The sequence below is a fragment of the Gopherus flavomarginatus genome, chromosome 6 (genome assembly GCF_025201925.1).
Source record: "Gopherus flavomarginatus isolate rGopFla2 chromosome 6, rGopFla2.mat.asm, whole genome shotgun sequence".
Classification (NCBI taxonomy): domain Eukaryota; kingdom Metazoa; phylum Chordata; order Testudines; family Testudinidae; genus Gopherus; species Gopherus flavomarginatus.
The window spans coordinates 117,027,823-117,052,775 of NC_066622.1; the positions used below are offsets into that span (position 1 = coordinate 117,027,823).

The 24,953-nt window shown below is 38.2% G+C and overlaps 2 protein-coding genes across 5 annotated transcripts in view; one reads left to right on the forward strand and one right to left on the reverse strand.

The window, feature by feature from the left end:
* The window catches only part of DOCK1 (dedicator of cytokinesis 1), a 620,463-nt gene that overhangs the window by 280,551 nt on the left and 314,959 nt on the right, over positions 1-24,953 (reverse strand). For all 4 annotated transcript variants that reach the window (XM_050959274.1, XM_050959273.1, XM_050959275.1 and 1 more), the window contains one exon: positions 7,696-7,797. In XM_050959274.1, coding sequence (XP_050815231.1) covers positions 7,696-7,797 — 102 coding nt within the window. The remainder of the gene's footprint in view (positions 1-7,695; positions 7,798-24,953) is intronic.
* The window catches only part of LOC127054057 (uncharacterized), a 511,088-nt gene that overhangs the window by 100,794 nt on the left and 385,341 nt on the right, over positions 1-24,953 (forward strand). The gene's annotated exons all lie outside the window — the stretch shown is intronic.

A 24,953-nucleotide genomic window follows, 5' to 3' on the forward strand; every position in this document is an offset into this window, starting at 1 on the left:
CAGTAATTTGAACTGATAACTCTATTAGGTACTGTGCACATTAAAATACTAATCAGTTTATTCATTGTCATTACCATGCCATTAGTTTGCTATTTTTTCTTTTCACCAGAGAATTACAATCCATTACCATTACACATCCAATTGTATAATTTATGTTCTAATGTTAATTTAAGATATAATTATTTACCATTAACTTATTACACATTTAACATTTGTTACTATATTATCATATATATTACTCCCATGTAGCATAAATGATCATTTACAGAACAATCATATCACAACATTGTATGTATGAGGTCAAGACACAAGAGAGAAAAAGGAAAAAGAAGGGGATGGTTAGTAAGTAACAGAGCAGTGGTAAAAGCAGACAACTCACTAATTCTTCTAACTAGTGATTACAATTTGATGATTTAACAAACTTCAAAACAATAAGCACTCTTTTTCCAAAAGGAGACCAAACTGGTCTACTAAACTGATTTTCAGACCTGCCGAGGAAGTGAAAAAAATAAAACAACAATGGGCGGATATTCATATCAAACTTTGACAAATCCTCATTAATGCACTAGAATAATCAAAGGGATGTAATACTTGTTCCTTTGATTCAAGATATCTGCTTTTTGTTGCTCAGAATTGCAATTTGGAGATCCTGTTGGATCCTAGTATCAGAGGGGTAGCCGTGTTAGTCTGGATCTGCAAAAGCAGCAAAGAATCCTGTGGCACCTTATAGACTAACAGACATTTTGGAGCATGAGCTTTCGTGGGTGAATACCCACTTCCTCAGATGCATGTAGTGGAAATATCCAGGGGCAGGTATATACATATTCGTATTCACCCACGAAAGCTCATGCTCCAAAACGTCTGTTAGTCTATAAGGTGCCACAGGATTCTTTGCTGCTTTTGTTGGATCCTAGATTGCTTCCTGGTGTCCTGTAGCAGCAGTAGACTAGAATGTTTTCCCATAATTGTTTGGCTAAGAGGCTGTGATTTTCTATTTTCTTTGAGAGGTGGAACTTGGATTATTGTAACACACTTTATTTGGGACTACATCTGAAGGCCACTCAGAAACTCTAGGTAGCATAGAACAAGACTGCCCTGATAACTCAACAAAGCTCCTCAGAGGAAGCGTTATGTTTTTGGATGTAACTGATGATGTTGATCTTGATTTCGAAAGCACTTTGTGTTTATAGGTGGATCCTGAGATAACTGTAACTATGTATCATAGGTAAAAGTGGCAAGCAATTAAGAGCTACCATTGTATGAATTAGATAAAGAGAGGCTACTTACCTGTACAGTACCTGGAGTTCACTGAAATGCTTTGTCCCTATATGTGCTCCACCTCTGGGATGCGCATGCACTCTTGATGGGAGATTTTTAGTTAGTAGTGTTTGCAGATTCGTGTCTGTACCCTACATATTCCCATACGCTGGTGTGAGGATATATAGGAAGCTGGGTGAAGAACAAGGTACTGAGGGAAAAATGACAGAGGAAACAACTCTCCATAGGTTCAAATGGGGGTTTCTGTAGAGTACTGAGAATTAAGTTGAAGTCCACAGTGGAGCTGGCTCTTGGGCAGGAGAGAAGAGATTGAACTCTTGATAAATTTTGCAGTAGTGGGGTGGGTGAAGACTGAGAACCCTTTGTTTAGGAACCCAAATTGTTTAGGAACTTGAGTAATAGAGGCATTGGTGGTCAGCATATAGCAGGACACGAGGCCAAGGAGTGACTAGGGCATCTCAAGTCGAATAGTGGCTGCACCCTTCCTTGAACAGAAATGTTTGCACTTTGCATTGGATGGCATTGTGATGAGATCTATGTCCCAATGACCCAAGTAAGACATATCTTCCAGAATATCTCATTGTTCAGTTCCCATTCATGGTCGATCCTGAAATTTCTGCTGAGGGAGTTCACCAGCATTCTCTAGACCAGGCAGATAAACCACGGAAATGTGTTTGCCGAGTGATATGCACCTGTTCCATAATTTTATGGATTCAACACATAAGGACTGGGATCTTGCTCCTTCTTGTCAATTGATATAATAAATTGCTGCCTTGTTGTCCAGCATTTCTTCGGATTGGATGGTCCTTGATATGGATTGGGAAGTGTTGGCAAGAATAAGGAACTGCTCTGAGCTTCATTATGTTGATATGGAGGGTCACCACAGGAAGGGTCCATTCTCCATTCACCCTGAGCTCTGAGGTTCTGGGAGTGTGCGCCCTAACCTATCAGGGAAGTGTCTGTGGTGATAATCCTCGTGGGAGGAGGTTGTAGGAACAGAACTCCCACACACAACTTTTGTGGGTCCTTCTACCAATGTAGAGAATTGAGGACGTTGGATAGACTGTGTTGTTGGGGGTGTAGACAGTTCTCAACCAGGCCTGAAGACACTGAGAATGTAGTCTTGCTAAGGAAGTCATGAATGTAGAGGCAACCATATGGCCCAGAAGTTGCAGGCAACCTGTGGTTTACGGGCTCTGCTGAATTGTTGAAACAAGATTGGACATTGTGGCGAATCTGTCCTTAGACAGATATGCTCTATCAGAAGAAGAGTCCAGAGTGTCTCTGATTAACTCCATATGTTGAATGGATGTGAGGGTAGGCTTTGCCACATTGCGGCGGAGGTCCAGTAAGTGAAATGGAGACAGGCCTTTTCTGGTTGCTGTGAGCAACCTTTCAGGAGCCAATCATCCAGTTAGGGGAAAGCAATTATGCCCATTTGTTGAAGACAGGCTGCTGAGGCTGATACAACTTTAGCGAACACCTTGGGGCAGTGTAAAAGACAAAGATACTAGTAGTGGTCCCTGCCTACCCCAAAACATAGGAATTGTTTGTGCAAGGAATGAATGGTGACATGAAAATAGGCATCCTAAGGTTGAGGGACACAAACCAATCTTTTTGGTGGGAATAATCATTGCTATGGTCCCCATTTTGAACCATTTGGAATGGACAAAGGTGTTTGAAGTCCTGAGGTCCAGAACTGGCATCCATCCCCATTTTTTCTCAAGGATTCTACCAAGAATAGAAGCCTTTTCCAACTAGTCCAGTGGAACATGTTTGATTGCTGCCAGAGCTAAGAGGAATTGTGCCTCCTGATTTAAGAGGTTTGAGAAGGGTCCCTGAAGAGGGACAGGTGGGCGGGGTGGTAAGAAGCTGAATTGGATGGAATAGCTTGTAGAAATCACTTCCAGAATCCATCTGTCTGAGGCTGTGTTCCAGGCAGGTGGGAAAGGGGATAGATAAGACCCCTAAGGTTGGAAGAGCAAGGGAATAAGTGCAGCTGTGTCATCAGCACCAAGCAAAGCCCAGAGAGATGTTCTGGCAACTGTCTAACCTTCTGTAATGAAGCCCTAAATTTTCTCTTTCTGATCCGGAGGCAGGTGTTCAATGAATAATGAGAATTTTGAACAGACTGTGAAATCACTTCAGAACTGGCTATTCTGAACTGCAAGGAGTCTGAGGAGTAGCTCTTGAAACCCAAAAGTCCAACTGTTTTAGCTTCTTGTTGGATGGTGTTGAATGGGACACTGATGTTGCATGTTCCATTCCTTAACAGCCTCAACAACCAGAGAGTTGAGAACAGGGTAGGAGAAAAATGCTCCAGATCTCTGGGTTGAATGTATTTTTTTTCTTTTTTTTTTTTGCTGGCTCATTTACGTGTGGATGGGATAGCAGCTGGAGTTTGCCATACTATGCATACTTGGGTTAGCAGAGCATTGCTGATGGGCAAGTCGATCTTGCCCTGAGTAGGTGTATGAAGGATATCTAATAAGGAATGTTGGGCTTCTCCAGCAGGATTGGTAAGGTGCCTGCTACTCTTTTTATAAAGTCTTGAAAGGTCTTAAAATCATCAGGGGTAAGATAGTGGGAGGAGGCATGTCAGTCTCATCTAGTAAGGAAGAGGACTTCTGGGAGGGCAGTGTTTCTTCCTGTTCCACTGTTCCTACTCTGAGAGATTACCTATGAACTGAGCCTGAAGGAGTTGGTTGATGCTCCTGATGAGTCCTCTTTAGAAATGTTACCCTATAGAAAAGATCATAATAGGAAGTCCCCAGGTTCCAGTAAACCCACTGTGGTGGGGCATAAAGGAAAGGGGCAGGATACCAAGGTTGTCCTTGCCAAGACAGCTGGGCGTGCTTCCTAGTAGCAGCTTCCCCTTCAATGTGAAACTCAAAATAGGGAGGTTGGAAGGTGGATTAACCTTGTACAGAAACCTCGAACTCAGATGATGCATAATCCCCCGTAGCCATGAGGGGCAAGGGCGCCAGTACCAGTGATCAAGTTGGTACCAGTCCCCAGGAACAGACCTGTACTTGCACTAGTATCAAAATTAGAAAGGGCAGTGGGAGAGGCAGTATCAGAAAATGTTAAATCGGTACCAGCTGGAAATACTTCTCAGCACCTTCAAAGCGTCTGTGTAGAAACTGTGTCGGTTTTGGAAGGCAGGTCACAGTCGAAGACATGGCAGAGGGTAAGTAGGCTCTGAGAGGTGAGTTGGAACCAGTGCAGATTATGTCTCAATACCTCTCAACATTAGTAATTTGGGCTTTTCAAGGATTCCCAAGTCATTGTGAGAAAGGAGTCTAGATGGTATGGGGAACTATGCATGGGGCTCCTCTGGTGTCAGTGGAGACTGTTCCAAAGTGAGATCAGTGTGCCTTTCTCTTCTGGCTACAGAAGACGATACCAATGAGGATTTCATCGTAGCTCTGGATTTTGGAGACTAAGCCTGGTGCCAGAGTAACTCTAAACAGTTTTTTGCTATGTGACATGGTCTTCTTAGCTGGTACCATGATTGCAGTACCAGAGGGAGTAGGAACCTCAGCTGTACCTGTCCCATATTGGGACAAGCAGTGTCCTGAGACCTAGATCAAGGAGGTGACTTTTCCCTTTTCTTCTCTTGTACCAGAGAAGGGGTCTTTTCTTCTTAGAGGGTCTGGGAAGCACCACAGAGCCTTCAGAGTCTTTACTTATCTCTGAAGAGTAAGTGGTCTGTGGATCCGATGTACAGGGGGTGACCAGGAGATGCACACACACACGGTCTCAAGGAGCACTCCATAAGCAGAGTCTGTCCTCCCTCAATGTTTTGTATCTGCTTTTAAATCCTGAACAGATCTTACATTTGGTGGGGATGTGAGTCTCTCCCAGACAGCAGAGGCAGTTTGAATGTTCGTCACTGTATGGAAAGGACATGTGGCAGATCTGACAGGGTCTGAAGCCCAGGTTCTTGAGCATAACCCACACTCATGGCCATGGATCGAGACCCGAGAAAACACAAAAGCCCCAGTTGACCAAACAAGCGAAAGGGGGAAATCTGCCTCTCCAAAAGCAACAACTGTGCTAAATAACAAGAACAAACAAAAAACGTGGCTCTTTTACCCTTAAAGTATGACTCAAGGAGCCCCCCAGCCTCCTCCTTTCTCCACCTATTAGACTGGGGTGGCTGGGTGGGCAGGCTGAAGCCCCAAATCCTGGCCCCTTGCAGGTGTGCCCTGGCTCTCATACTTCTGAAAATTGTTGTATGCAGCTTGGAGGGCCAGTAAGTATGGCCACCTGTCACAGCATGAGACTGCCTAGCCACTGATGACGAAGATCTCCAATCAAGTGGGCACAGGTGAGCACACATCCTGAAAATGGATCAGTCAGAGGGAAAATGCTCAAAGAAGAATCAGACACATGTGCGACGGGGTGGAATGACCTGGGAATATCTTTAGTTTTACTGGGACTGTCTGCATGGAGGATGGAAGAGCAGGGGATGACTTTAGGTGAGGGACAGTAATTGAGCCTGTAACCTGAGCCAGGAAGGGGGGTGGGGCGAGTCGACACCTTTGCCTGGGAAACTGGACAAAGGCCTTGGCTACACTGGCACTTTACAGCGCCGCAACTTTCGCGCTCAGGGGTGTGAAAAAACACCCCCCTGAGCGCTGCAAGATACAGCGCTGTAAAGCCTCAGTGTAAGCAGTGCCGCAGCGCTGGGAGCGCGGCTCCCAGCACTGCAAGCTACACCCGTAGAGGATGTGGTTTTCGTGCAGCGCTGGGAGAGCTCTCTCTCAGCGCTGGCGCTCCGACCACACTCACACTTCAAAGTGCTGCCGCGGCAGCGCTTTGAAATTTCAAGTGTAGCCATACCCAAAGGGAGAGGGGGAGAGAAAGAGGGGGAGAGAGCCTGCTGGAGGGGTTTTGGTTTCAGTTTTGGGCTGGCTGGGAAGAGGCAGGGAACCCCAAGTCTAGGGTCTAAGATCCTTGCTCCCCAGAGGGACCTGGCTGGGGGGTCCTGGTTGTACCTACAAGCCCTGCTTGGGACCATGTTCCTGTCGTCTTCTGTTTTACTGGCTGGTTGAGAGTCACGGTGAATCACAGGAAGTGGGGGGTGCAGGGCCCTGACTCCCCCACACTCCGTGACAACATGTAACTATTGAGTAGCTTGTTGTTATGCTGAGCTATTTCTTTTACTCTCTCTTTTTTCTTCTTTAAAAAAAAATTAACACACACTAAAATGATTTATGTTGCAGCAGGGATGAGTGAATTGTTATATCAAGAAAAGCACCAATATTGTTCCTGTCAAGCTACAATAAAACTTCAGGCAAGAATATTAAATTACACAATGTTGAGGTTGCCACAAATCAGGAAACCTATTTTTTCTTTTTTTGTATCTAACTCACTATAGTGAATAAAGAGACAAGGTGGGTGAGGTAATATCTTTTATTGGACCCAACTTCTGTTGGTGAGAGAGAGAAACTTTCCAGCCATACTCTTCTGGTCAGGGAAAGGTAATCCCAGGATCACAGTAACATGAAGGAGGAACAGATTGTTTAGCATAAGTAGTTAGCACAAATTGTAAGAGATCATTCAAGGCAGAGTGGCCCATTAACACCTCTGAAGCCACTGCAGACAGTGAATAAAGTCTGTTCTGAAATTAAAATACATCAAAAAACTGCTTAAAATGGTCTACCATGGGAACCCATTGTTCCTAAGTAACAGAATTTGTAATGTAACAGCAGATCAGAGCTCAGCTTGTCTGCTGCTTGATGGATCTCAGCCAATAAGTTTGGTTGCCACATGTCAAAGATAGTTCCAGGTCATTAGAGTTATCTGCTTAGCAATAAATTCCTTTCTGTTATGCTCTAATTTTGTTGTGTCATAGGTGGACTTAAAGAACGATTACAAACAAAAATTGATGCGCTTCAATCATTATTGCTGATTATTAAATGAGTGCATCTTTAAACTTAAAATGTTCTAGATAAAGCTTAAAAATGGCAGTTCTATAAATAAAATTAAAGTCAAGGTAGAGAGAAAGTTGGATCATTTAGGGGATACAATTATTTATAAACAGAAGTGTAAAAATTCACTCATTAAGAAAACATCCTTTCATAAAATAGATCTTTAGGAATACCATGGCTGTGTTGTCTCCTAAGATTTAATTTGAGTTATTTACCCTAAATCCAATATTCTAGAAGCATGTTCATCAAATTTCAACATTGCTTGAGAGATCAATTACTTTATTATTTGGTATAATAATAAAGTTTCACATGCCATTTCTGGATTCAGAAGATGATGCTTCATTGATCATGTTTTTATGTTAGGTCATATGAATCAAATATCTTTTTTTAAAATCTGTAATTGTATTTATCAAATACTAACGGAAACAGAAAGTAAGACAAATGCTACATAGGGTAAAGATGCCAATGTTAAACTTACCACAACATCTGACCTCATCTTTCCAAAAGTCTTGATTAAATGAGCATAATGATAGTCTTCCATTTGCCTTAAAATGGCTGTCATGCTTGCAACGAAGTTCCCCTATTTAAAATAATAATGATAACAATGGTTTAAGAGATGGAGCTAAACAGTACCCAATATCAAAATGTTGTGTCACTAGGCTCTAACAATTTCTTTTGGTATGTCAATAAAATGGACTAGTCAAAGTAAAACTTTATCATTAACATGTCATGAATGGAAAGAAATCCATGCACAGTCTGCTGCTAGTGAATTGGCACTCAAACATACCTAATATACAAGTGCATGAAAATGTAAAATTTAAATGTATTTGTTTCATACTTGATCAGGCATTTCAGGCCTGATTTTGGACTATATTTTGATACAAAAACTATTTGGAGATATAAACCTTGTCTGCATTACAGACTTTAAAATCTAATAAACACATTACCAATTTTAGTATCCACATTTGGGCAAGTCAGTATAGCATGCAATGAAGACATCGCTTTAAAAATCATTACAATGGATATCGCAAGAATGACCAGATTTATGAAAAAACACTATACTAACATCAAAAATATTGTCTGACACACCATATCTCTAAACCCATTAAAAAGGTTTTGAAAGTATTATTTTTTAAAAATCCCAATATTTAGATTTTCATGCACTGAAAATTCATAACCCCAAACTACATTCTGCTAAGGAAAAGCCTGACTGGTACTAGCATATATAAGGTATAATCAGTGACAGTTCTACCTGTTTAGTAAACTTATTCTAATATCCCTGTTAAGAATATGTTAAGTGGACTGCTCATGACCCAATAGAACACAAACCTTTGGAATTATTCTTAATAAATCAACAAATAAGTCTGATTTTTAGGAAATTCTCAAAATTTAAAGGGAAGTTAGAGAAAAAATAGGCAATGCTCTTGGATTTGTATACTCCCCTACACAACATTTCAAATTAATTTTTTTTTCCTACTCCAGGCATAGTGTGATATAAATTCAATTGGAGTGGTAACAGAACACATGAGAAAATAGTTTTTGATGAAACACTTTCTTTCTAAGCAGGATGTTGATAAATTCTTGCCATTTAAGGCCTTCAATACTTAGCACTTCAATCTCTTTGCTACATAAATCTCAAGTAACTGAGGTCAAATATCAGGCCATGAAAGAGGTTTGACTTGTACATCTGTGTAATAATCTGTGTTAATTCACCACACACTCACCCTGTCCCCAAACTTTCTAACATATGCAACTGACAGATTCCTTGCATTGGGTTTCTGCATATCCTTTCTCCAGGGCAGCAGATCTGGTACTTGTTCTTCTGCTTAGCTGGCTTTGTTTCTGTTGGAAGGCATGCCTTTTCCCTTACTAATTTTTCTATACTACACAAATATAGATTAGAAATATTAAGAGGTGAAAAAAGTGTAAATAAGAAAAGGGAGTGACCAGCTGATTGGGTGTTTTGCTATGTCAAAGACCTTTATGGTTACTCTCTCTTATCCATAGCAAGAGATGGGGATATAAAATTATGCTAATAGGAAATTTACATAATAGGGAACCTTATTAATGGAAACAGGAAAGGAAATCGTTAATTGTCAAAAGAGACTGTATAATATGTACATAAGGACACAGAAAAAGAGTTTGCTACTTAGAGGCCAAATCCAAATAATATTCAGTCCATCTCCCTTAAGGGTCCGATATAATAATTATATAATGTGGTGGTTCTGAGCCACAAAGGCCACAGTTTGGGGATGGGGGTGGGGGGGAAGGAGGGAGAGTGTTCTGTTTTCTTAAACTGCCCAGTTAGGGCTAGATTCAAGATAACAGTAGGTCCTACCTCCCCCACAAATTCCTGGTTCATATAAATTCAGGAAAGGTGAAGAAGAGAAAGGAGATTAGATAGAAAATCTCCTGTGTTTGACCATTTAAATATCTTATCTTTTAAAACTCCACTCTTTTGACCTTAGTCCTTCAAACACTTATGTACATGATTAATTTTACTCATGTAATTAAAGTTAAACATGTATATTATTTCTCTACTGAATCAGGACCTTAATGGTTAATTCATCAGTACACAGATGACTTTTTTTTTTTTAAACATAGCATATTTTCTCTACCTGGTTAAGAGCTTTGTTCACATAGTTATGCTAATCTCATTCTGTTTGTTTAGAAATTTAAATTATTATGAACAATGGCAACAACTGAGAGATGAATTTTGTACCAAGGGAACAGATAATGCTAACTTTGTATTTGAATGGAAGACTAACTTGGGAAAACGGTTAAACCGTATGGATTTAAACATGCACTTTTCAGATGCATAAACATTTAGAAATGAAGTTCAGCTTATATTAATTTATCTTTTATGTATATTTGTAGCCCTTTCCCCATTAAATGGCTAATTATTGACGTTTAATGTTTGCAAACATGAGCTCTCTCCTTCATATTCCAGTACCTCTAGCCCTTGCCAAGAGATCATAATCCTCTCTTTGTAACAGCACAGTGTTTATCTGTGGGAATTACTACAATCATGCTGATAAGCAAGAAAAGAAGATGAGTCATTGGAGAGAAAGATCATTACATAAAAATATCTTATTAATTAGCATGGTAAGAGTTAGACAAGATATATGAGAGGTTAATACTTTATACTTAAATGTTGTGTTTCCATATGAACCATAAACTGTTTCCTTTTTTAAACTAATGTTTATTAGATAAAGAAAAACACAGGAACAAACACACTGCATATGAACTCAGCATAATGCAAAGTAAAGAATGAAATATGTCAAAGTGTACACCCAGGTCAGCAATGATCCATAAGACTAGGGTATAGGCCTTTATCCAGCTAAGCACAATTTAAATATCAATACAGATAAATCCATGGAAATAGGGAAATGTCTCCTTAAGGAATTAAAGTAACTCATCCACAGTATACACAAACAACACACAATTAAACAATATACCCAAAATGAAAAAAGCAAAAGTCCCATAAAATATTTTTCACACACAAAACCTCAAAGTCAAAAAGAGGAAATGGGATGCCTGATAACAGCTGGCAATGTTAGAGGGGACTACATTTCCACTAGGAAGGAACCAGGGTTGCAAACCCTTGAGGATGGTTATGGAGTCCCCAGGAATGAAAGATTAATCTTTAATCAAAGATTATGTCTTGTGATGAAACCTCCAGGAATATATCCAACCAAAATTGGCAACCCTATGAGGAACACAGAGTCCCTTAGCCATCTAAAAATCTGTTCATCCATAAAGAACTTGTATAGGGCAAAAACTAGATGCTCGTAAAATAAATACAAGTGACAGTAATCAAATCATCTGAATGACACTCGTTGTGTCATACCATCTGACCAGTGTGTGTTTCCATTAGACCACTTTCTCCTGAATGTAAGGTCAAAAAGAGACAGAGGAGTTCATCTTTATCCTAATTCTGAGGGAGTGGGAGTTTTGGGGAGAGGGGCCTTTGCACTATTTCATCTTAAGTCTATTAACGCCATCTTAAAATATATATAAAGAAAACCATACAAAAGTTAAAAATACACTACAAAGCTTCATCAATTTCCATTTATTTTAAAACCCAAGGAGCATGTGTGTTCCAACTATATTTGACTATGCTGTTTGACTATCCCTATAAAATGCTTCATATTTAAAAAAACTCGTTAAACTTAGTTTCTCTTTTCATGTGTCTTCAGATTTAGTAATTTTAAGATTTTCTTCCATTTCCAGCCAACACAGTGTGCTCTTAATTACCAAGCTGTCTAAAACTGTAAGTTTATAACAGACACAATGTGGGTGAGGTAATATCTTTTATTGGTATAAATTGTCCCTCTAATATCCTGGGACCAACATGGCTACAATACTACAAACATAATTTTCTAATAGTTAAGCTTATTTCATATGGCCTATTTGCTATATAGCAATAACTAGTAATATTAAATACTTGTCTTAAGTTGATTTCTTTAATGTTTAGTTGTATTCAGAAAATACTATAATCTCACATAGCAGATCACTCCAGGCAATACAAAGCAAAAAATCTAATTTTCTAAAAAATCAATTTCAATTTTATTGTAGGAGTAATTGCAGACCTATATTTATGTAACTAGTACAGCAAAGGGCAATAAATGGGCCTTACTGTTGCCCTTTGCAATTATTAGCTATTCATTCAGTGCCAAGGTTTTCACTGCAAGCCCTTCACACACTTTCATATTTACAAAGCAGGAAAACAAACATTATAAATGAAATACTCACAAATGTAATCACACCATACAATATAAGAAAAGTGTACTTCATGTATTTTTTTATGTTTCTTAATATAACTAATTTCTTTCTAGCACAAAATCACCAACCAGCAGAGCTGCTAACTTAATCCTTTTTTTCTTATCAATAAACCAGGTACACTGAGGCAAGAGAGAGTTTATGATTCCCAAAACAGTATTCTGTGATGTGCTATGTCTGCAATCACATCCTAATATAAGCAAGAGTAATTTACTCTTAAGCTCTCACTGGCAAAGGATCAATAACTCAGCCCATTTAAAAAAAATACTGTTGACTTCTTTTGATAAAGGATCCCATTATTACTTGGATTACGTATTTTATCTGAGAGTGATTGTTGTCTTCTTTTTTTTTTAGAATGCAATTCCAGTACCTAATTCATAACTTGTTAAAATTTCTACTTTTTTAAAATTAGAAAAAAAAAAAGGTGGCTATTGCATATGGACTTAATGAATCAACAGAATGAAGCAAATATTACATTTTCTTTAAGAACTCGATAGTCAAACTATTGTTAAAAGTGGAAATTCCATTTTAATTTAAAAACTCTTCCCTTCACCAATGTCACTAGAAGATTGCAAAATGAAAGTCAATTTCCCAAGGGACAGGAAGAGTTTTCTTTGCTTAGAGTACCAGGAGAAACACATGAAGTGGGAAACAAATAGGCCATTATGTGTATTGCACCTCTAAACTGGTGTCTCACATGAAGTTTATCCATCAACCTGGAACACCTACCAAATCAGCTACTAAACTGGGTCCCACCCAAAGAGAGAGAAGCAGGACATTCTTTTAATTTTTTTCTTGTGCCAAGATACTCTGCCTTAAATAGCCTCTAGCCATTCCCAGAAAAACCTCAAGCTGGAATCATTAAACTATTCATCTGCAATACGAAAACCTATTTGAAAGAAATGGAACAGAATGAAGGGATGCTCCATTATTATTATTACGACTTGTATTACAGTAGCTACCAAAGGCCCTAATTAGGTTTTAAAAACACATCTGATTTTCCTCAGACTCTCCCAAACATTTACCACTTGACTCAAACCACTATGATAAGTTTCTCTGTAAGTTATCATTTGGGCAGAAATCTATAAACAAATTAAAATATGAAACTAGAATTAAAGGGCCATATGAGTTTAAATTATAGTGTTGTTACTATAATACTATTTTCTAATTGATGCTTTTATTTACATCTGTGCAAAATGAGTGAAAAGTAGATATAAGATGCTTCTAAATAATAAATCCATATATTAGAAAGCAGTGACCCTGCTTTTCGAAAGTAAGTAGTGAAATTGTCTCTCTCAAGTTTTGGCATCCAAGTTGAGATACCTGGAAGGGGATTGATTTGCAGGCACTGCAAATCTCCTTTAAAGTTCAGTGTTCAAGTATCACATTTAGCGCCCAACAATCACTAGCCACTTTTGAAAACCTGGCCAGTATGTAAACCTGAATTAAAAGACAATTTGTCTATTCAATATAATGCTGATAAATACGTTTACACATCATTTTACTTAAGCAAACAAAGTGGCAACCAAATGTGGTATAAAGCAGAGGATTTCCAGCATTTTGCATTCTGTGGACTACTTTCTAAGAGAAACAATCTTTCATCTTCCTGCCTGCAACCATTCTCCTGCTTGGCCTCAAAGTGCTTCATTTTGCATACTCCCAGGAAGGGGTCCAGTAACCGCTGTTTGAGAACCACTGGTGCAAAGCAAGTGCTAAAACACATACAAAGAAATAGCAAGCTGTTTTTTGCAAGACAAATAATGCCATTTTTTGGTTAGCATGCACTATTCTGATTAATTTAATAAATGCATATATGGTATATATCACTAAATCATGGTAAAAATATATTAGCATGGATTTCAAGTAATAACAGATTCCTGTAATCATCCATCAAAATATGTTGCAAAGGTTAAGCCAAAACTGCAAAATATGCCAAAAAAGCAGGCACTGAAATCAATCTGTATGCACATAATTCAGGTCCCTAGAAGCATAAAAACTCATTTCTGCTAACAGGCTTTTCATAGCATTTGAGAGACCATTATGCTCAAGTACTCTCCACTGGTCAGTGCGCAGTAGATTAGAATCAATGCTATTATTTTGTCATATCAGTGTCTGTGCAGCATTTAAAATGTTTGTGACAGAACTTCCCTCAGCTTCTAGTAGCAAGATATCAATCTATATTATAATATAATGGGGGATTGAGGTAAAAATACATACATGCTCTCAGTATGAAAACAAAGCTAGCTATCCCCAAAATATGAAATCTGAGAGTAAATTCAATGGTATCTTCAAAAGAAAAAGTATTTTAGGGAAATAGCAGCAGAATTTAAACAAGAACAAAATGTTAATATTTGTCATCTTTTTACTTGTTATATGCTGCTCTCCTATTCTTAGGACCCAATCCTGCCATCCTGAATAAAAACAAACAGAACCAATACAACAGTTGAGTTTCTCTCTATGAAATAAATGTAGCAGCATTTATAAGAATTTAAATGACAAATGTGTGGTTTTTCTGTGGCTGCAGACGTAATTATGAGAACACTTCTTCCCCTCACGTGATTGCCCATCCAGATCCAATAATGTTAAGTGTTCCAAAATTGTTTGAATTTACATATCATTCTCCTTTACAATTTCCCTGGACAATATATACTTTCTTCCTTTTGTATATTAACCTGAAACAGATGTCTCACCATTGGTTCTAAGGTAACAACCCTGTCTGCCTCAATTAGAAAAAGCATATGAAGCAGTCAGGTTTCTGAAGACTGGTGGGGAAGGTGTTTATAGAGGAGTAATTCATTGATTCAGTGATGTATACACTCCATTTTACAAAGATGACTCACAAATCCACATTTGGTCTGTGGGTGCTGGATCTCTGAGCTAGTTGAAATATGTTTAGAAAGAAAGCTCCTTATGTATCCTGGACTTCACACATCTAGCCCTGTCCTCTGACCAGTAGACAATATTGCAGTATTTTACGTTTTGTGAAACCAAGTTAGCTGATTTTGTAAAAAGACAAATATATAATCTAACAATAAATATATCATCTGATATACAACAAACATATAATCTGATATAACAATAAATTAAATATATTTTCATTTCCATATGTTGTGCTGTAGAAGATCGAGACTATATTTTTGGTGTTGGTGTCTGTCTATGTAGACTATAGTGACATTTATATCCTAGAAGCACATTTAAACAAATGTTAAATTAAGTGTTTTGTTCAAAGTTAAAATGGAAGGACCTTTGTGGGAACTATTCACTGTGGCTCTTAAATCAGGCAGATCAGCAGTGCCACTCTGGGAAGATCTCCCTAACTAAATAAAAGAATAAAAAAGGATCATCATAAGCAGCATTTATTGTAAATTGAAGCATCACTAGTAACAAGAGAACGTATATGGATCCAAACCAAAGAAAATGGTTGCAAAGACATATCACATATATGTTTCTCTGTTTCCTCATTTGTATTGTATGTATAGTGATACTTACCCTCTTTTGTATAATGTGTTGAGATCCACAAATAAAAAGTGCTGTACAGGAGCTAAGTACTATTATTAGGAAAAAAAATAGAATCCATAATTGGGAAAGATTTTAATTATCCATTTGTGTTCTCTTTTAAGGAGTGTCTGGGCCAATATGTTTTCAAACTAGTTTGCATGAAAACATGGCATTGTTATGAACTACTTATTAGAACTGCTATAATTATGTCCTGTCTTAATGTTATTCACAGAGTCATAGTTTATAAGGCCAGAAGACATCACTGTGGCCCTCTAGTTTGACCTTCCATATAGCACAGATCATTGGATTTCCCTTAATTCCTGTGTGAACTACAGCATATCTTTAAAAAAATAAATTACATCCTTGATTTAAAAATTGCCAGTGACAGAGTCCACCACAAACCTTGATAAATGGTTCCAATGGTTAATTACTGTCACTGTTAAAAATTTGCCCCCTTATTTCCAGCCTGAATGGGAATGCCTACACTGCAGCTGAGAGTGTGCCTCTCAGCTTGTTAGACAGACACACGCCAGCTCAAGCTAGCATGCAAAACTAGTTTGGACACAGATATAGGCAGTGGCTTGGGCTACCACCCAACCTCGAGTCCGTACTCTGGAGGCTAGCCGGAGCCACTGCTCGTGCCACATCGTTCACACTGCTATTTATAGCACAAATCTGTCTACTCAAGCTGGGAGACACTCTCCCAGCTGCAGTGTGACCACACCCAATTCATCCAGCTTCCACTTTCAGCTATTAGATCTTGATATACCTTTGTCTGCAAGACTGAAGAGCTCATAGTTAAAGTTTTGTTCCCCATATATGTTCTTATAGACTGATCTAGTCCACCCTCACTCTGCTCTTGGTTAAAGTAAACAGATTGAGCTTCGGGAGACTATCACTATAAAGAATGTTTTCCATCCCTGTAAATCACTCTCAAAGCTCTTCTCTGAACCTCTCCAATTTATCAAAATCCTTCTTGAATTGTGGACCCCAGAATGGGAACACAGTATTTCTGTACTGGTCACACCACTGCCAAATACAGAGGGAGTATAACCTTCTTACTCCTACTCAAAATTCCCCTATTTATATATTCAATGGTTACATTAGCCCTTTTGGCCAAAGCTTCACACTGGAAGCTCTCAAGTTCAGCTGATTATCCACCACACCCCCCAAGTTGTTTGCATTGCTTCCAAGGATAGCGTTTCCCCATCCTGTAAATATAGTCTACCTTCTTTGTTCCTAAATGTATGTCTTTACATTTGGCCTTAGTAAAATGCTTGCTGTTTGCCAAAGCCCAGTTGCCAAGTAATCCAGATCGTTTTGTACCTGTATCACTGACCTGTCCTCTTTATTGTTTACCAGTCTCCCAATTTTTATATCATCTGTAAGCATTATCAATAACAACGTTATATATTCATTGATGAAAATGTGAAATGGCACAGGACCAAGAACCAATCCTTCTGAGACTCCACTAGAAATCGAGTGGCTCTCTCTAGGATTCCCATTTGCAATTACATTTTGAGAACAATTAGGCAGCTTTTAACCCTCTTTTAACCCCCTCTGTCTCTCTCTGTGTAAAATATTAATTTTGTATTGTTCTAGTTTCTTCATCAAAATGTCATGTGGTACCCAGCCAAATGCCTTAAAGAAGTCTATTACATCAACACTATTACATTTATCCACTAAACTTGTAATCTCATCAAAAAACATACAAGTTAATTTGACAGGATCTATTTTTCATAAACTTATGTTGATGGCTTTTACCCCCTTTAGTTTTTTTTATTGAGGACTGTAACAGCTGTTGAACTATTTTGCGAGAGATCAACGTCAAAAGTGTTTAATGTAATTCTTGTTAAAATACGTTCCTACCCAACTTTATTTCTAGCAAACCCAGAGTAAAGCTTCATTTATTTGTTATGACCTCACAGGTGTTCTGTTCATGGATGAACCATTTGAGTGTTAGCTGCCCATACAGCTTGAGCAATTACAACACCTACACTGCTTGATTCCATGGTTTGTGATGCTGCTGTCACAATTGCCAACTATACCAAGTTTACATGCATGAGATTAGGCATATCCAAGACATGAAAGAGGGTTGCTTATAGTATTTTAGGGTCATCATGATGTCAGAATAGTGTTCCATTTCTGTATATTGTTAATAGTTGAAAGAACTGCTGTATAAAAGAAATTTACAATAGTAAAAAAAAATACTCAGGTGTTTTAATTGCTAATGTACTGATAATCTGAATAAAAGCACGTAGCCTACCAAAAGAAACAGCATCTTCTATTGCATTTCACAGTAGAAGACTTGTCATTCAGAGGTCATTTCTGCTGGCAAGGACCAAAATCCATGACCACTTTCCACCTGATTTCCCTGACAGTCTGCTCCCATTTAGTCTGTCTGTGGAAAGAAAAACTGACAGATTCCAATCCCTCCCCAACAAGTCAGATAAAGGTAAAGATACTCAACCAGCTCCACTCATCTGCCTACTGCTGTACAAGATCTGTGACTGGCTCTGATGCCTCCCCTTTGCCCACTGAGATCACATTTCCAGTACAAGCTTCAGGCACACTTCTGCCTTCTTGAACTGCAAGCAACAAACTTTATTTTCCCTTCTAAGAGACAGAATTATTTTGAACTGACATATGTCTCTGATTTGAGCATAACATGAATATTTTTTTATCTTGCTTCAATAGTTTACTGTCTATTAACCCTGCATCTTGATGTAAGTATATTTAGTGAACATTCTACTAGCTGAAGAAACTAAAGAATACACATTTACTGCTTTAACTCTGTTGACGTAATGCTGACCATAAAGCACGGAACTTCTAGGGTCAGACAGATGCCAAAACTTTGAAGTGTCACATTAGGAAAATAAGCAGTGAGTGCTAGGGAAGTGCACTGTTAGTCATGCGAAAGACATCTTTTTTTTAAATCTATCATCATAGATATGATACCTGACAATATTTGAGAGAAAAAGCAGTTTATGATTCTTACATAAACTGATAAATTATTCTCATTTTAATGACCTGTCTGATTATTTATTTATTTATAAGTGTGTTGAGAAATGGATAGGTGCGTGATGTAAATAGAAAGAATAAAATTACAAAGCATGTGTCTTCAGAACCACTCTACATAGACAAGAGGAGTGTGCACTATGCAAAGCATGTGAGAAACAAATACAATGAGTCAGACCTTCTGTTGCTGCAAATCAGTATAGCTCTACTGAAGCACATTTACACCACTGAGATTCAGGCCCATTACATATAATTTACAGATTGAATCAATATTTATTTTTAAATCAGATACAACACGTTCAAGTTAAAAGCTCATTAGTATTTATAATGGTATGAATGCATTATAAAGGAGGAGTAAACAATACAACTGGTCCATTAACTGATTCTTTTAGAGACACATCTCACTTTGCCCAGGTGGACACAGAAAATCTTAAATGCAGAGGAACCTCTGGTTCTGTACTGGGAGGGGACGGCAGTCCACAGAAAGCCATCCTCATAGTATGGCGGTTGCTGTGAAGGCAGGCTATTTAGAGGCCAGGAGATCAGCCGTTATACAGATCCAGAAGCCTAAAACACCTGCCTTGGAAAGTCAACGTGCTGGGGCTCCAGATGCTGCTGCTGCTGCAGCCTCATTGATTATAGTACTGAGAGCACAATAATTTCACTTCTGCTCCATGCCCAACTGCTGAAACAGAATAAAGAATTCCTTTCCCCAAATGCTTTTTATAAATCCATTAACTTGCTTTTTGTTTATGGGATGAATAATAGCTGGGTTGCACCATCTGACCCTTATGAATTGCACAATACAGCACCCATCTGAGTCCCAGTAGTGACTTGAGTCATATTAAACAGCAGGCACCATAGTTACATAGCTACATAGGCCAATTCTTAAAAACTAAATAAATAAATGAGTGCATAATTTAGGGTCCTAAATGTACATTTATGCACCTAAATACATGCCCTAATTTTCGTATCTAGAGTAGAGTGGTGGAAAATGGAAAAACAATTTTGTGGGGGGAAAAATGAAATTTCAAGGTTGTTTCCTTTTCACAGGGATCAAAATGGAATAATTTTACATTTTGGGGGGATATTTTAATTGAATTTTTGATGAAATCACTACTTATATTTTTTTTCATTTCCCAAAAACCACTACTCTCAATGAAATCCAGATTTCTGAAGAATAAATTTTTTACTTATAGTTTCAAAAATGATTTTGTTGAAAAGGTCCAAAAAGTTTAAACAACAAATGTTGAGGAAATTTTTGATGTCAACATTTTTTCATGAACAGTTTCATTGTTGCAAAAAGCCTATTACAACAAAAACACTTTTCATATGAAAAATTCCAACCAGTGCTGAGAAGCTTGCTGTTCCTATTGAAATTACAGTCCTCAGCACCTTTGAAAATCAGGCCATTTATTTAGGTAAGTAAATATGGACCATAGGGCCTAACTTGACGTACTCATTTTAAAAAAATCTTGGAGGAAGTATTTATTACTTAATGGGCAACCCAGAGAACAGCCCGAACAAAGCCTACTGTTGGAACTTCAGAGCTTGTTGCTGTTGTTTTTAAGTCTAATTAATTATCTAATCACACTAATATCACATACATATTGATGAATAAGACGGTAACAAACATAGGAAAACTTTTCAAATTTTTATTAAAGGAAAAAAAAATCTGATTACTGCCATGAAATTTTGCATGCATCTAAACCTTGATATGAACAATGAGCTCCATCAAACTGGGATAAACTCCAGCGTCCTTTTATTCAGTATTTAGGATTATTATAAAGTGGTTGAAATACAAGGCCTTCACACCACTCAAGTCTCACATCAGGACATGCAGTGAGATATGGTCAGAGTGGCAGAACAGCAGGTACCATTTGCTTCCAACAAGTCATGGAAAGGGTCTCCACACAACTCCATATAGCAGGAGGAACAACCTTTGATTATAGCTTGATCAATACATTCTCATAGGAGAACCACACACACTGGTTATCAGCAGGTAAGTATACCCAGTGGTGTGTGATGGGATGTTAGATGGGTTGGGATCTGAGTTACTGTAGAGAATTCTTTCCTGGGTGCTGGCTGATGAGTCTTGCCCACATGCTCAGGGTTTAACTTTTTGCCATATTTGGGGTCAGGAAGGAATTTTCCTCCAGGGCAGATTGGCAGAGGCCCTGGAGGTTTTTCACCTTCCTCTGCAGCATGGGGCACGGGTTACTTGCTGGAGGATTCTCTGCAGCTTGAGGTCTTCAAACCACAATTTGAGGAATTCAATAACTCAGACATAGGTTAGGGGTTTGTTATAGAAGTGGGTGAGTGAGATTCTGTGACCTGCATTGTGCAGGAGGTCAGACTAGATGATCATAATGGTCCCTTCTGACCTTAAAGTCTATGAGTCTATAAGAATAGTTTTCATCACAGGAAAAAAGAGGTATCTAAAACAACTACTAACTACTGTTTATGCTTTCATTCAGAAAAAGAAAAAATTCTTTGAGATCTTCATAAAATTGTATTGCTTACACATCCTTTAAAAATACTGTATATTGTAGTCTCTTACAGTTCAACTAGAATCTAATCCCGTGCTTGATCCAAAGCCCACTGATGTCAATGAGTGTCTTTTGACTGATTTTAATGACTGTGATTCAAGCCCTGAGATCAGCAGTGAAATCTGAAATGTATTATGAAAAAAACAAACTACTGTATGTAAGCGAATTGTTAAAATTCTGACCACATTGCCTTTACACCTCTACCTTGATATAACGTGACCCGATATAACATGAACTCGAATATAATGCGGTAAAGATGCATACTCCGGTGTATCAAAGCAAGTTCAGTATAACGTGGTTTCACCTATGATGCAGTAAGATTTTTTGGCTCCCGAGGACAGCCTTATATCAAGGTAGAGGTATATTTCTACCATTATATTCACCAGATCAAAGAGCAGCTACTTCAACCTGCCACAAATTGCATTTAACAATTTTACTTTGTTATTTGGAAAATGAGAATAAATATACATTAGAAACTGCTAATAAGAAGATTGCAAATAATTAAAATCAAACCCATTAAAGTGAGTTTCAAACTTTTTAACTGAAATTCACATAAATCCTGGAAAATAGAGGGCAGGCAAACAAAGCTGCCACTAAATTTATTACAGGATTGAAAACAAGGAACTATAAAAAAAGGAGTATGGCAGAAAGAGATCTAGGGGTCATAGTGGACCACAAGCTAAATATGAGTCAACAGTGTGATACTGTTGCAAAAAAAGCAAACGTGATTCTGGGATGCATTAACAGGTGTGTTGTAAACAAGACAGAGAAGTCATTCTTCCACTCTACTCTCGCTGGTTAGGCCTCAACTAGAGTATTGTGTCCAGTTCTGGGCACCGCATTTCAAGAAAGATGTGGAGAAACTGGAGAGGGTTCAGAGAAGAGCAACAAGAATGATTAAAGGTCTTGAGAACATGACCTATGAAGGAAGGCTGAAGGAATTGGGTTGGTTTAGTTTGGAAAAGAGAAGACTGAGGGGGACATGAAGCAGTTTTCAGGTATCTAAAATGGTGTCATCAGGAGGAGGGAGAAAACTTGTTCACCTTAGCCTCTAATGATAGAACAAGCAATGGGCTTAAACTGCAGCAAGGGAGATTTAGGTTGGACATTAGGAAAAAGTTCCTAACTGTCAGGGTAGTTAAATACCGGAATAAATTGCCTAGGAAGGTTGTGGAATCTCCATCTCTGGAGATATTTAAGAGTAGGTTAGATAAATGTCTTTTAAGGATGGTCTAGACAGTATTTGGTCCTGCCATGAGGGCAGGGGACTGGACTCGATGACCTCTTGAGGTCCCTTCCAGTCCTAGAGTCTATGAGTCTATTATTTCACAGACTACAAAACATACATATAAAAATGAATGAGTTATACATAAAAATATAGTGTTAGGTATAGTGTTAGGTACTGTAGCCAGACGCAGACCACTCCCAATTTGCTCTTTCAAGTGCAGTCCGCACAGTTTCCTGCTATGCTGTTACAAAGCCACAAGCAGCGGAAGCTCCCCAATGATGTTACATGCTTGCTTAAAGCTGCATTTCTCTATATTACCAATTGTATTCATGCTTATGAATACGTAATCAATGAATGTAAGGAATAAGTGAGAGAGTGTGAGTGACAGCCAATGGCAATATAAAAACGCAAATATTGCCTTTTATGGAACCATGCTATTATCTTGGTGAAGGTATAAATCTCGAGATTAGTGGCCAGGTGGGTTACCAACAAGGAAATGTAACAGCACGCTAAACTTGGGACAGGACCGGAAGCAGTAGAGCCCTCCTGCAGATCCAAAGGACTTCAGGGACTCTCGTCGCCTTGCAGCCGATCTCTGGACACATGTCAGCTGGCCAGCGTCAGCCACCTGCGAAATCGAAACCAACATCTGTGCCTGCAGCCTGCCAGCATGAATTTGTTGTGTGTGTGAGTATAACTGCGCAAATAAGGGATATCAATAAATCAAACCTCAGTGCTGCTCTAGTTCAACCTTTGTTTGTGGTTATTTCTTGGCTGGTTCCAAGAACGGGTAACAGGCATTTTGCAAAAGACAGAGCATTTTTACAAGCAATGTCCTCTGGGGATGCTAGTGCTTTCCTTAAGGTTTTTTTGTTTTGTTTCGTTATTTTGCTTTAAATACAGATTTAAAATAGTAATGACACAGTTATGTTTCTGGCAGTGAAAAATGTTTTCAAAGTTTGAGTGCATAAAAGATATTGACTACAGTAAAAGTGATAGCATATTCACAATTCTTGTCATTTCATTGGTAAGTCCTAGTCCTCTGAAATATAAAATATGATTACAAATATGGGTTGGCACATTCCACTCTTGTAAAACTTACGATATGTAATGCTACAGAACTGCACCAGGTAGTTTCAGAGCATGGACTTTTGTGGTACAAATTACATATTACACCAAAAAAAGTAAAGAATGTTGATATGAAAACTGTTTTCCTGATGGCACATCCATTAAACTAAAGTGGCCCGTTTGCAAAATGTAATAGTTATAATAGCGCTTTCTCATAAAACAACAGCATCTGTATAATGTTTAAAATAATTTTGTCTGTATCTTATAAAATATAGAATAGTTCCATTAGAGTAATTTTCCTCACAGAAAGCTAAACAATCCTATTTGAAGATGACAATATATCTTTTCCCAAATAGCTACAGTTCATCATATGGGACCTAATTCTGCAAGGCTCTGAGTGCTCTCAGAGTGGTGTTTAGTGCTCCCAGCTTAGAATGGAAGACCCTCAGCAAGTGTTCAGCAGCTTGCAGACTCTGAACTTTTCAAAGTAATGAAAAACAGTAATAGATAATTTTTTTAAAATTGCTAAAAAATCCACAGATTAAATTTAATTCCAAACCATTTCAGTTTTTGCTATCGTTTACAAGAAATGGATGGCTTTGCTTTCTAATATGTACAAATTAAAATCTTCTGCATATTGTCAAGTTAAAATTAATCAACTGCACAAAAATTTCAGATTGAGAAATGTTTGTGGTTTTACTCCAAGGCAGGATCAAAAAGGCCTCCGCCAAAAACTGGGAATGCGAGACAGGGGATGGATCACTTGATCTGTTCATTCCCCCTGGGGGCACCTGGCATTGGTCACTAAACAGAAGATAGAATACTGGGCTAGATGGACCTTTGGTCTGAGCCAGTATGGCTGTTCTTATGTTATGTTCTTATGAGAAGAGACCTGTTTTCAGTCAGAAATTATCTCAACTTTTGATTGAAAACAGAAAAAAGGCCAAACAGAAGAAAGGGGAAGTTGATAATGAAGAATAAAATCAGAAGCTCAGAATTACAGAAAATTGATATGGGAGGCAAAAGTATACAAGGAGAAATCCTACTGTCCCTGACTCTGGTGGCTATAAGAATTTTTTAAGTATATGAGGAACAAAAAAAATCCTAACAATATTATGCGTTCATTACTAGACAGAAATGGTAGAATTGTCAATAACAATGCAGAAAAGACAGAAATGTCAAACAAATATTTCTGTTCCATATTTGGGAAAAAACAGATGACGTTGTCATCTCATATGATAACGCAGGGGTCGGGAACCTTTCAGAGCAGTGTGCTAAGTCTTCATTTATTCACTCTAATTTAAGGTTTGGCATGCCAGTAATACATTTTAACGTTTTTAGAAGGTCTCTTTCTATAAGTCTATAATATATAACCAAACAATTGTTGTATGTTAAGTAAATAAGATTTTTAAAATGTTTAAGAAGCTTCATTTAAAATTAAATTAAAATGCAGAGCCCCCTGGCCTGGTGACCTGGGCAGTGTGAGTGCCACTGAAAATCAGCTTGTGTGCTGCCTTCGGTACGCATGCCATAGGTTGCCTACCCCTGTGATAATGAAACAACAGTAACTCAAAAGGATGTTAAACAGCAGCT